Source organism: Heteronotia binoei, chromosome 5, assembly GCF_032191835.1.
Source record: "Heteronotia binoei isolate CCM8104 ecotype False Entrance Well chromosome 5, APGP_CSIRO_Hbin_v1, whole genome shotgun sequence".
Classification (NCBI taxonomy): domain Eukaryota; kingdom Metazoa; phylum Chordata; class Lepidosauria; order Squamata; family Gekkonidae; genus Heteronotia; species Heteronotia binoei.
In genome coordinates this window covers 17,144,947-17,158,223 of record NC_083227.1, presented here as the reverse complement: position 1 = coordinate 17,158,223, position 13,277 = coordinate 17,144,947, and the positions used below count along the sequence as shown (strand labels likewise).

At 43.9% G+C, this 13,277-nt stretch overlaps 1 protein-coding gene across 1 annotated transcript in view; it reads left to right on the top strand.

Moving 5' to 3' along the window:
* LOC132571770 (uncharacterized) overlaps positions 1 to 11,761 on the top strand; it is a 51,055-nt gene extending 39,294 nt beyond the window's left edge. Inside the window, exons 8-12 of the mRNA XM_060238562.1 lie at positions 5,611 to 5,737; positions 5,857 to 5,983; positions 6,185 to 6,280; positions 8,357 to 8,533; positions 9,773 to 11,761. Of these exons, the coding sequence (XP_060094545.1) occupies positions 5,611 to 5,737; positions 5,857 to 5,983; positions 6,185 to 6,280; positions 8,357 to 8,533; positions 9,773 to 11,718 (2,473 nt within the window). The 3' untranslated portion in view covers positions 11,719 to 11,761. The remainder of the gene's footprint in view (positions 1 to 5,610; positions 5,738 to 5,856; positions 5,984 to 6,184; positions 6,281 to 8,356; positions 8,534 to 9,772) is intronic.
* The last annotated feature ends 1,516 nt before the right edge of the window (positions 11,762 to 13,277 follow it).

Genomic DNA, 13,277 nt, shown 5'->3' with positions numbered 1-13,277 from the left:
TTAAAACCCTACCTATTTTAGCATTTCTACAGCAACTGCTAGACTGTTCAGCATTCACCTGTATTGTCCCTTTCCTGCAGATTGGGATGTGAGGGTGTTTGATTCCACTCTCCAGGCATCATAGCAAATGGAATTGGGGGGAGGATATGGAATGGGGGGGGCATCAGTCAATGGGAGGCTGTGGAACCCTTGAGATAGGGGCAGAGTGGAGAGGAATTTTGGAAGGAGAGAAAAGCTGTCAGTTCTTCACACAGGCCTTGGCAAGTAAAGAGCTAGAGAGATGGAGCTTAACAGGGAAAGGAAAGGTTTATGTTTCCTGGGTTAAATGGGGTAGACTATCTTCAGGAGATAGGAGGTTAGGCTTTAGTTACTGGATCGGTAGGATCCAGAAGTAAGTTCACCTAATCTCTAGGGTTCAGTTCTGAGGTGAATAGGACTGGAGAAGTGCAGGGACTGAACAGAGACAGAGCACAGTTCTGGCATTCATCTCTTGGGATAAAGGTGGCTGTGAAAGGAACAGATCTTTATTGTGCTTTAAAAACAAACTCCTCTCTCACAAGGACAAAGGAGTCTGTCATCTGGGTGTATGTCTGAGAGTGCATGTGGTGACACTGTAGTGCTCTAAAAGAACCTTCTATCCCACTTAGCTGCAAATACTGGGGGCATAATTGAGTTATATTTGACCAGAATAAGTGTTTACCCTTCTTCAGAAGTGACAGTAAACTTTTTTTTGTTAAATTAAAGGTATCCAGGGAGTCACCAAGGTGAAGTGGGGAAGAATAATTTACCTCAGGAAGCAGAAGTCCCCCCCACATTTCTAAAGTTTAACTCTGCATCGTATATAATTGTCAGAATATTTAGCTGACCTCTTGCATGTTTATCATGTATTGTACACTTATGTCCTTTCATAAATTTTGAGGAGGAAAAGGCCCCTCTAAGAGGCCTGGACATCTCATGTGGCAAATGGGTTTATTTGAATCCTGTATTTTCGGAGGGTAGCCGTGGTGATCTGCGGGAGAACAGCTAGATTAAAGTTCAGTAGAACCTTAAAATGATTGGTTGGTTGATTGATTACTTTATTACTTTAGTTTTCTAGCCCACCATCTCCTCAAGTGGACAATAAGATTTTTGCAGTACGGTATTTGCCGGCGTATAAGACGACTTTTTTGCCCTGAAAAAAATGCCTCCAAGTGGGGGGGTCGTCTTATACGCCGGGTGCACTTCAGTTGGGATACCGTGTTTCCCCGAAAATAAGACCTACCCAAAAAATAAGCCCTAGCAGGATTTCTATGCATTTGTGATGGGCTTATTTTTTGGGTAGGTCTTATTTTCGGGGAAATACGGTAGATCCAAAGCACAAGGGACGGGGTCACGGGGGCGAGAGGCTGTCTTTTGCTGAGTGGAGGGAAAAGGTGCTGTGCAAGCCCGATCCTTTCCATGCTTACTTGGAAGTAAGCCCCTTCTGAGTTCTGCGGTTGCTTGCTCTCTGGCTGCTGTCTTTGCAGCCTTGAAACGAAAACCCAAAGCAACCACCTATACATTACGGTATTTAGCGACCTTCTGTCTCCTGTTCCTAGGGATTCGCTGCCTTGCAGCTCTCGCTTCGGGGGAGAATAAGGTGGAAGTTTTCATCTAGCAGGAGAAAGGGGCCGTGGATGCTCTTCGAGCCTTTCTCCCTTTTCTTGCTGGTGGGCAAACCAGACTTGCATTTGCTTACAGGCTCCGTCTGTCGTTCTCTGTTTGTACGGGGAGGGGGAGAGGCAAGAGATCTGCTGGCCGGGTGTGTTTGTCTGGGACTGTAGCTGCACGCGGGCAGAGATGTGCTCCCCCCACCCCCAGTTTCCACCAACGATCATTCCCCCTTCCCTTCCCTGTATCGCTTCGGCTGTAAACGCCCTTATTGCAGATGGTCTCCCATTTCTCCAGCTTCCAATTTCGCCCCGGAGATGGAGGATGGGAAAACGCAGTAAAAAGATATTATCCAGGGCAGGGAGGATGGCTCCCCCCCCCTCTTTTTATTTGCACCTTGACTCCCTGCATCCTTTGGCCTGCTGGCTGGTGGGGAGAGAAGCTGGCACATCTAAAGCGATGAGCGGCCTCCCAGCTGGCATTTTTAAAAAGGGAAAAAAACCTCACGAAAACCAGTGGCTCCTCTCCGCACATGCTGCTTTCGGGGTTGGGGGGGGCTGTCTTTGAAGTGCGCGAGCCTGTGGGTGCTCTTGCGTGCGTGTGCAGGCATCCTTCTCTGACCTGGCTGGGTAACAATGAGAGAGGGAGAGACAGAAAAAGTGGCCCAACACCACCAAATTAAATTCCTGAAAGATTGGGGATTTGAACTCAAGTCTTCCAGATTCTAGTCCAGCAACCACTATACCACACTGGCCAGGAGACTTTAGTTTATTTTACCTGAATATGCCTGTGTTTGAACTTACTTTCCTCCTTGTTAAATTCTCCCTCCTCTTCTTCTGTTGTTTCTGTACTATTGAAGTTCTAACTATAAGATTTCTTCAGGTGGGGACTTGCTTTCTGTGTTTATATTACGCACTACTACAACTCCCAAAACGCTTTCTCCCTACTCAGCTGCCATATTCTGCCACTCTTCCTCTCCAGTGAAGGCTAAGGGTGGGAGCTCAGGGGGTGAGAAATCATCCCTCTTAAAAGGGCCACGCTTGTTCGGTCTAGAGATAGACTACTCTGCAAGCTCTGCCACCCGGCGCTAGATGAGGCAGGAACAAAGAGGAGAAAGTGTGTGGAAGGTGTGCGGAAGAGGGGGTCGTCTTAAACGGCAAGTATATAACAAACTCTATATTTTGAGTGGAAATTTTGGGGGGTCGTCTTATACGCCGGCAAATACGGTATATTGTTTATAACACAAAAATCTTATTGGGCCTAAGTTGCTGCTTGGCTCTAACCTATCTATTGAATAATTTAGTTAATTAGGGTGTAGGTTAGCCAGGATCCTGAATACATGACAAGGTGGAAGCTGGGTTAAATCCAGGCAGGATTTAGTGCCTTCGATAGTTTTGGAGCAGCTGTACAGAATGGTGTGTAAAGCATAGGTGTATATTATCATCAAAGATGATAGGAATCAGTTCCTAAAATGGCTGAACTAACTCCATCTTGAGTACTAGTGATGTAGTTTCTGCAAGTCATGCTGAGGCATGCAGCAGGTGCTTCTTGTTACTGTTGCAAGGTGGAATGACCTCACCTGTGATTAGGCTTTGTGCTGACTCACGAAGACTGATGCAACCTCTGCTTAGGTTACATGATTGGTATGTGGATAAAAGGAAGGTCAGTGAGCTTGCTCTTCCTGCCTGGTAAGGACGTGTGTACTGCATTACTCACGGTCACATTTGGCAGCAAATACTGCATGTTAATCTTAGCTACTGTGTTTGGATTATTCTCTGTATACTTGCTGATATTACTTTTATCTGCTGTAGTTTGGACTGCTTAATGCGTATGACCCTGGCTTGGCAACAACTTTGAATATTGGATGCTGTCCTGGTAAATATATTCACTGTGCATAACTGTTTTGTCTCTTGTCTGCTAATTCCTGTGTTCCCCATTCCTTTCCTTCAGCAGCCCCTTCAGAGAACTGCGTATAAATTCTCTGTCAAAAGATAAAATGACTGAGTGGCAAAAGCAGCAGACTCTGAATAGCATACATTATTCCCTTAGAGCAGGGGTCCTCAAACTATGGCCCGCGGGCCAGATGCGGCCCGCTGAGGACGTTTATGTGGCCCGCCAGGTTATGGCAAAATCAGACCGGAAGTGACGTTCAGCCTAAACTCGCGTTAGCAACGCACACTTCTGGCACTGGGCTGAGGCGGCGGAGACAGAGTGTGAGGTGATACCGAGGTGAGGTGAGTTCCCAGGCCGAGGTGTGTGGTGTGGGGAAGGGAGAGAGATGCAGAAGACGGAGAACTGACGGCCCGCGGCCTTGTACAGTAACGGCAGTCCGGCCCTCCAACAGTCTGAGGGACAGTGAACTGGCCCCCTATTTAAAAAGTTTGAGGACCCCTGCCTTAGAGATACAATTGCTGAATGAGTTAATAGAAGGTCCTAGTATTGGATGGATTCTGAAATATCCAGAATATTAAAATGAACCTTCTTTAGGACTAACAATACACCAAGGACATCTTTACTTACCCCAAGGGACAAAAAACGAAGTGCTGATAGAATGATAGTTCCTTTGACATGCAACTGTACATCTAGACATACAACAGTACATCTAAACCAGTTCAGGAAGTTATAGAAAAACATTGGCATCTTCTTTCTAACATCCTTAGATACCAAAATCCTCCCTGATTTATGGCTTAAAGAGCAAAAAACCCTTGAGACTTGCTAGTGAGAATCAGGCTTCCAGAGGTGAAGAACAATAGCTGTGGGAGTGGGAGGACAGCATCTAAAGGCTTTTTTCCATGTGGCCTCTGCGCAGGGTGTGCTTGTGCAGTGACCAGTAAAACTTTTCCATATTCATCCATAAAGGTACCTTCCCTGTTCCAGGAAGATCCATAGTTTCAGGGTGTGGATCTATTTTAGAACCTTTCTCCAGGATTTGGATCTTTTTCTCAAGTGCTTTGTCCAGACAACTGGCTTTTACTTAAGAACAGGGATTTTTTTGAGCAGGAATGCAGTTCTGGCTGGCTTGGCCTCAGGGGGAGAGATCTAATATGCAAATGAGTTCCTGCTGGGCTTTTTCTACAAAAAAGGCCCTGCTCAAGAGACACTATGGCTTTTCTAAATCATATTAACAATGTACAATTATGCGCAGAAGTTGTTTTGTGTAAACAGTAGACCTAGAGCAGCGATATCGAACTCATTTCTTATGAGGGCTAGATCTGACATAAATGTGACTTTGTCAGTCTGGGCCATGCATGCCATAAAACATAATGCCAGGTACCAGAGAGATAAGATTTAAACCAGAGATATAAACTTTATAAAGGACAGCAACTGGCAAGCTCTGAATTGGTGTGTCTTCACTGTGAGTCTCCATGGGCGGGGAGGGGGTACAGACAAAAACCCATATGGGTGAACTGGAGAGGCAGTGATGCAGCAATGGGCAGACACTCCTGCATTGCCTGAAAGGGAGGGGGGAACAAACCCTTTCCCAGCTTGCTTTTATCACCAATGCTGTAAGCCTGGGGCCCAGGAAAAAAACACTAAGTAACTGGGTGCTGCAAGTTCCTCCTTGCTCCCAAGCTACTATGGAAGGGGACTGGAAGATGTTCAGCTAACTGCCCCACCTGCTGATGTGATGGGTAGTGGCCCAGATTCCACATGTGCAGTGGGACCCAGTTCAAGAAAACACCAATAAGCCAGAGACGCCTATGTGGCAGCATCCACCTCCAGCCAAGGCCACCAGGCAATCCATGGTGGGGTGATGCTGGGAGTTCAAGCCAGAGATTGTCAACAACTGCCAGATTATTTGAAGGGCCTTATGTTTGACACACACACCGCCACACTAGAAAGTCGTATTCCTAAAGGGATACATGAAAGATGAAACAGTATTGAGACACAGAAATAGGGAATTGTGAATGTAACATAAATGTTCATTCCCACTGTTTTTTTCTCACATGCAGCAGAAGGTGATCACTGACTGGATCCCAGTCTTGGTGGAAGAAAGAAAAGTGACATTCTGCATGAACCTCAGGCTACGGAGATGAATAAGGAATGGATTGGGTCCCCCTCTCTTCATCACAGGAGCCTTTCAACTGGTACAGGATGTCAAAGCAAGGTATAAACTTCACTAATTTTTCCCACATAAAGCATTGTAACATGCACAAGAACACAAAATTCCACACCGCTACTTAATTGTGTTCCTATAGAAATGCAAATACTTTCTCCTGCTTTCAGAGCCCTGTGTCCTTCGATGAGGTGGCTGTGTATTTCACAGAGGAGGAGTGGGCTCTGCTAGATCCTGACCAAAGAGTTATTTACAGAGAAGTCATGCTGGAGAATTTTGGGAGTGTGGCCTTCGTAGGTAAGCAAGTAGATGGCTGGTGGGTGAATGGTCCTCAGTCATTTTGTGAGTGTCCTGAGAACTTTGTGGTAGAGATCCCTGATTCTCAAATTTCTTTTCTTTAAGATCCCTGGAGAATGAATGAGAGTCTCCAATGTACACAATCTTAATTTTACAAAGTCTCCGAAATGACATGTTGGTTTTTGTTGCTGTTCCTCCCAGAAGGATCTCGGACCTGCAAACCTGACCTCATCTCTTGGCTGGAGGAAGTGGGTGAGATGTTCATCCAGGACTCTGCTGAAGTGAAGATCTCCCCAGGTACTCCCTTAGATGTGGAGGAAAGGGCCGTTCACTGTCTGACAATTGTGGTTACATTTGGCTTAGCCCAGAATATATTGATCACTTTGTCTTATGGCTTCCTCTCATCCCTTCATGTATGGATTAAAACCTGGTTAAATGGCAGGATGCAAAGAGTAGGAATAAACCTTCCTCAGGAGGTGGTGGGCTCTCCTTCCTTGGAAGTTTTTAAACAGAGGCTAGATGGCCATCTGACAGCAATTCAGACCCTGTGAATTTAGGGGGAGGTATTAGTGAGTTTCTTGCATTGTGCAAGGGGTTGGACTAGATGACCCTGGAGGTCCCTTCCAACTCTATGATTCTATGAAATGGACAGTTCTCACAATGGGGGGGAAGTAAGCAGTGGGGTCCCAAAAGGATAATTGGGGTTGGCACTATTTAATTTATTAATCAATGACCTGGAACTAGGGGTGAGTAGTGTAGTGGCCAAAATTGCAGGTGATATCAAATTATTCAGTATGGTGAAAGCTAAGGTTGGCTGTGTAGACCTTTAAGGCGACCTCCACAACTGGGTAGTGAGCAACAACGTGGAAAATGAACTTCAATGTCGGTAAGTATAAAGTGCTGCATTTTGGGACAAAAAAAATCCAGTCTTCAGATACAGGCTAATGGGCTATGAATATGCTGAGAATGAGAGGGGAAAAGATCTTGGGGTCATAGTGGATGGCTCAATGAAAGTGTCAACACAGTGTACTTCAGCAGTGAAAAAGGTAGTGGTCATTTTGTAGAAAAATAGGTGGTGGAGCTCATCCAGGGATTGTTATGCAGCTGCACATACTATTCAATGGACAAGGAGGTGGCACTCTCAGAAAGGTTCAGGAGCTGTGTTCCTGTGAGCTCCCACTGAATCTGAGACCTGGAAAAAGGCAAGCTCTGTGTTAGGGATTATTAGGAAATGGATTGAGAACTGCTGATATTGTAATGCTCCTGTATACATCTATGGTACAGCCTCATTTGGAATACTGTGTACATTTCTGGTCATTGTGTCTTAAAAAGGACATTGCAAAGCTGGAATTACAGAGAAGAGCAACCAAGATAATTAGCGAGTTTGGAGCACCTTTCCTATAAGGAAAGGCTGAAGAGTCTGGGACTTTTCAGTTTAGAAAAAAAAACTATTAAGCAGGGGGGGGGGGACAAGATGGAGATTTTTAAAATTATGCATGGGGTGAGGAGAGTTGACAAAAAGAAACTGTTGTATTTCCCCCATAATACTAGAACTCAGGGGCATCCAAATGAAACTGATGGGCAGTAGGTTCAGGATGGACAAAAGGAAATGCTACTTTACATAGAGAGTGATTAAAATGTGGGATTTGCTGCCCCAGGATGTACTGATGAGACCACAGGAATAAACAGCTTTAAAATGGAATTAGATACACAGTATTAATGAAGGACAGGTCTATCAATGGCTACTAGCCATGGTGACTTAGGGGAACCTCCACATTCACAAGCACTAAGTTTCTGAAACCCAGAGCCAGGAGGCAACATCACGGGAAGGCCTCAGGCTCTAAGCTCTATTGTTGGCTGCCTAGAGGAAATATTAACTGATGACTGATGTATTTACTTGAGATAATGATTTGAGTAAGAAAGAAATACTTGTTAAAAGATTAATGCTAGCTGCAAGCGTTGTAGCTGAAAGTGACTTTGCTTTATTGGTGTTCCTGGAATGATTTGGTCAAGTATAGTGCTCCCATTACAAAAGAAAACAGATAGAAGCTTTGTGCTGGAGGAATTGCTGTGCAGGACTTGTTATTTATGAGCTTAAGAGTCACTATTTAGACGTTTAGGAGCTGTAACTTACAAATGTTTGATTAATTGAATTCCACTGCACTTGAGCCTTATGTGGTGAAAAAACAACTGTTTCTAGAATTGTGTGAGATAAAACTACTTTAGCAAGTCACTTAATGATTATTGTATGGTTGCATGGTTGGGGTCTGGTATGGCTCTGAAACAGAAGTATTTACTTCTTTCAAACTTGTGACCAGGATTGGGTGCTCCATCTTTTTAAACTTATAACTGTGCTGTTCTCTCCTTTATTAGCCATCCTTTCTTGCTGGAACAAGGAGCTTGACCATCTTTGTCTGGAAAAAGACATGAGTAGGAGAGAGATAAAAGCAGAGAGTTTTCCACAGGAAGGCCTTGAGTCCGAAGATGCAGTGGAGTCTTTCCTGGGAGACTCTCAAGAGAACATTAACTTGCACACAGAGGTGGCTGAGAGTAAGTTTTCTTTATGGACGCGTCAAAGACACAGAAGTGCCATCAGCTAGCAGGATTTCTTCATTGTGAAAGAGATGTTGTGTTAAAAAAACCAGAATGCAAGCTGTGGAAAGCATGGCAGTGTGGTATAGCGGGTGGAGGTGCCTGTCTGAGACTGGAGATGTTTTGAAATGCCGTCTGCCTCAGGAGTCTAGTACCACAGGTTTATTGTTGGGTTTGTTCTCAGTGCAGGCGCAGGAGTCTTAAAGTTTGCCCTAAGAAACTGTGGGAAGTGGAGGGAAAGCATCCTTGTTATGGGTCTTGCAGCTGAGGGACCTGACTTGGCTGAGGAAAGGCCTGTTTCTCCACAGAGGAGTCCCAGGTTTGAGTCCCATCTCCTGCAGTGAAGTTCACTGGTTGACCTTGGGACAGTCTTTTTCCTCAGCCTGCGCTGCCTCTTACTGTTGGAAGGATAAAATAAACACATCATGATGCCCCTTTATTCAGTGCCTTTAAGAAATGTGTCTTCCTGCTGGGTATTCCGTCTAGTGCAAAAGAAAAAAATGTTTTGTATCCTAATATGATGTCAGATTAGGAGGATTAATTCAGTCATTTTTTTCTCCCAAAGAAACTGTTCCCATACTCAATGGTAACATACATGTATAAAGGAGCCTCAGTTTAAAAAGAGAGAAGGTCTTCAGTTCAGCACGGGCTTAAATCCTTCCAGCCTGATTTATTCATGAACTATACTCCTCAAAGAGATACAGCTCTTCATGGTTATTAGGGGAGTGGTCTTCAGGTGCCACTTTTAACACCTATGTGGTATCAGACACAACTGATCTACTAGCACAGGAAAAGGAGTCTTGTGACAGGAAGGGGAGGGGGCAGAGTTAGGGCAATGGTAGGTTTCTGCACAGACTTTGGAGTTTGTCCGACACATAAAGTACTGCTTAGTAAAAGGGAAATGTAGATGGTGTTTCTTTTTTTCCTCTTCCCTTGTAATATGTAAGAAAACGAAACAGAAACTTGCTCTGACTTGCTGCTTATATTCTGGGTATTTAAAAGGAACAGCAGGCCTCAATACCCCATCTTACCAGCCCAGTTCTGCTCCTCTGGCTATCCCTTTACAAAATGTCTTCGCTGGTAGAGGATTCAGGAGCCTCTCTAGGCCCATATAAGTATGAATATTTCACCTGTGACTATTTCTGTTTTTTGGTATTTGTTCCATGGGCTTTTACGGGATTTCTGTCTGTATTCCAGAAGGAGATGAGGGGGAACCAAGCACCCTAAATGGGAAAAGGGATGAGGATATGGAAGCAAAAGAAGAAGCTGGGAATCGAGGCAGACCAAAGAGAGGAGGAAAGCAGAAGAAGAAGTCATTTTCCTTTCCAGGCAAGGATCTCCAGGAAATCCTCTTTGAAGAGAAACGACATGAGGAAAGTAGAAGTAATAAGCACCCTATGAGTGACAAGAGATCTGGTTGCAAATCTAGTCCAAAGAACCATGAAAGAATTCATACTGGAGATACACCATATAAAGGTTCACATGGTAGAAAAAGCTCTAGGTGCATGAAAAGTCTTGCTGTTCATCGAAGGAGTCACAATAGGGAGAAACCATATAAATGCTTGGAGTGTGGAAAGAGCTTCTCTCGGGGTGACAGTCTAAGTGCACATCAAAGGATTCACACGGGGGAGAGACCATATCACTGCTTGGAGTGTGGAAAAAGTTTCAGCCAGAGATCAGGACTTATTTTTCACCACAGGATTCACACAGGAGAGAAACCATATCAATGTTTGGAGTGTGGAAAGAACTTCAGTCAGGGATCAGGACTTATTATTCACCAGAGGATTCACACAGGAGAGAAACCACATAAATGCTTGGAATGCGGAAAGAGCTTCCGTCAGAGCACAGGCCTTACTACTCATCAGAAGATTCACACCATGATGAAGCCATATAAATGCCTGGTGTGTGGAAAGAGGTTCCGTCGGCAAAATGACCTTACATGTCACCAAAGGATTCACAGTGGAGATAAACCCTATAAATGCTTGGAGTGTGGCAAGAACTTTCCTCGGAGTGACAGTCTAACTGTACATCAAAGGATTCACACTGGGGAAAGACCATATAAATGCTTGGAATGTGGAAAGAGTTTCAGGTGGAAAACAAATCTTTCTTCTCACCAAAGGAGTCACACGGGTGACAAACCACATAAATGCTTGCAGTGTGGGAAAAGCTTTGCTCGGAGCACAACCCTTACTACTCACAAAAGGAGTCACACAGGGGAGAAACCATATAAATGCTTGCAATGTGGAAAGAGTTTTATTTGTAACAAAAGCCTTGCATCTCATCACAGGATTCACACAGGTGAGAAACCGTATAAATGCAGGCAGTGTGGAAAGTGTTTTGGTCACAGTGCGCAACTTACTGTTCACTACAGAATTCACACAGGAGAAAAACCCTATAAATGCTTGGAGTGTGGGAAGAGCTTCAGTCAGAGAGCAAGACTAAATATTCACCACAGGAGTCACACAGGAGAGAAACCATATACATGTTTCCAGTGTGGAAAGAGCTTTAGCTGCCGCAAAGGCCTTACTGTTCACCAGAGGATTCACACAGGGGAGAAACCATATCAGTGTTTGCAATGTGGGAAGAGCTTCAGGCAGAGTGCAACCCTGAATTCTCACCAAAAGATTCACACAGGAGAGAAACCATATACATGTTTGGAGTGTAGAAAGAGCTTTAGTTGCCGCAAAAGCTTTATTGTTCATCAAAGGATTCACACTGGAGAGAGACCGTATCAATGCTTGGAGTGTGGGAAGAGCTTCAGGCGGAACAGAAATCTTACTGAACACAACAGGACTCACACAGGAGAGAAACCATATAAATGCCTGGAGTGTGGGAAGAGCTTTAGTCAGAGATCAATACTTAGTACTCATCAGAGGATACACACAGGAGAGAAACCCTACAAATGCCTGGAGTGTGGAAGGAGCTTCCGCCAGAGTGCAGGGCTTTCTGGTCATCAAAGGATCCACACCATGGAGAAACCATATAAATGCTTGGAGTGTGGAAAGAGCTTCAAAAGCGACAAAATCCTTAATGTTCATCACAGGATTCACACTGGGGAGAAACCATATCAGTGCTTGGAGTGTGGGAAGGACTTCCGTCATGGCCAAAGCCTTACTTCCCACAAAAAGACTCATGCAGGGTAGATACCATATAAATGGCCCCAATGCCAATCACAGAAGAGTCAAATGAACACATATAACTGCCATACTGAATCAGAGCCTTGATCTATCCAGGTCAGTATTGCCTACTCAGACTGACAGTGGCTCTCCAGGGTCTCAGGCAAAGGTCTTTCGCGTCACCTACTGCCTGGTCCATTTTAACTGGAGATGCCAGGAACTGAATCTGGAACCTTCTGCATGCCCAGGAGATGCTATACCATTGAGTTACCTCTGCCATCCTCTCTGACTGTTACATCAGAAAATCCCTATAAATATTCTGATAGAAAGATTTGAGCCTGCTTAGACATCTGGTGATATGCGTTAGAGAATGTGGGAGAAATTTGTCTAGAAGTGATAGCGAAGAGGTGGAGAAATGTTTGAACATCTTCTATACTGGATTTGACATTTAAGCAGGGACAATGTTTTGATGCTTTTCATAAACACCCTTTTTATTTGATCATAGTCACTTCCCACTAATAGCTGTCATTAGGAATTGATTTCCTTTGTCAGTTAGCTCTAATTCAGATTATGCCAACAACTGTGCTGAATTGATTGACCAGTCATGGAAACTGGAACTCTACCTAATACTGAATTTTGGAAACAGTTCATGTATTCATTATTATTACATACAAGAAATTCATCAGCCAGAGACTTAAAAAACATCTGGACAAGGTTTTCATTTAACAATGGCAGCTATTTATTGTAATTAGATACTTGTATATATCTTGCTATTACCTGTATGTTAATTTTTCTTTATTTTTTTTTGTTTGCATGTTAGATAATGAGTATATTGAACTCATTAGAATTTTGGTAGCAGAAGATTCAGGTTTTCCTTTTGAAAATGTTTTTTTTTTTAGTCACACCATTTCACAATGCTTCTTGTCTACACGTTTTATTTGAATCTTTTTCACTAAAAGCTCAACTAATAATACTCTCCTGCCACTCCGAAAAGTAGGTTTGACAGAGAGAAAATGTGTCCTAATCTCATTCACTGGATTTCATGTCTGAGGACAATTTGAATCCAGGTATCCCCAACTGTAGTCCAACTTCTCTGGGACCTGTGGTGTTTCTGTATGTAAACAATATGTGTGTTTTATTGTTGTGTTTTAATGAGGAGCTTTATATTATGTTGCTGTGATTTAATATGCAGGCCTATAGTGTAAGGATGAGAGCGGCTGGATAGGAGATTGAAGTGTGTTACAACTGGATGGTTCAGAGGGACTTTGTGTGAGAGAGACAGTTCAGTGGAGTGTGTGTGGAGAAAAGAGAGACGTTCTCTAGAGCAGGGGTCCCCAACCCCCGAGCCATGAACCAGTACTGGACCATGACCTGTTAGCAACGAGTCTGTGAGTTGTATAATTATTTCATTATATATTATAATGTAGTAATACTAAGAAGATGGCACTGGATTTATATCCTGTCCTCCACTGTGAATCTCAGAGTGACTCACAATCTCCTATAATAATAATAATAATAAATTTTATTTATATCCCGCCCTCCCCACCTTGGCAGGCTCAGGGCGGCTAACAACATTTTATAAAAAC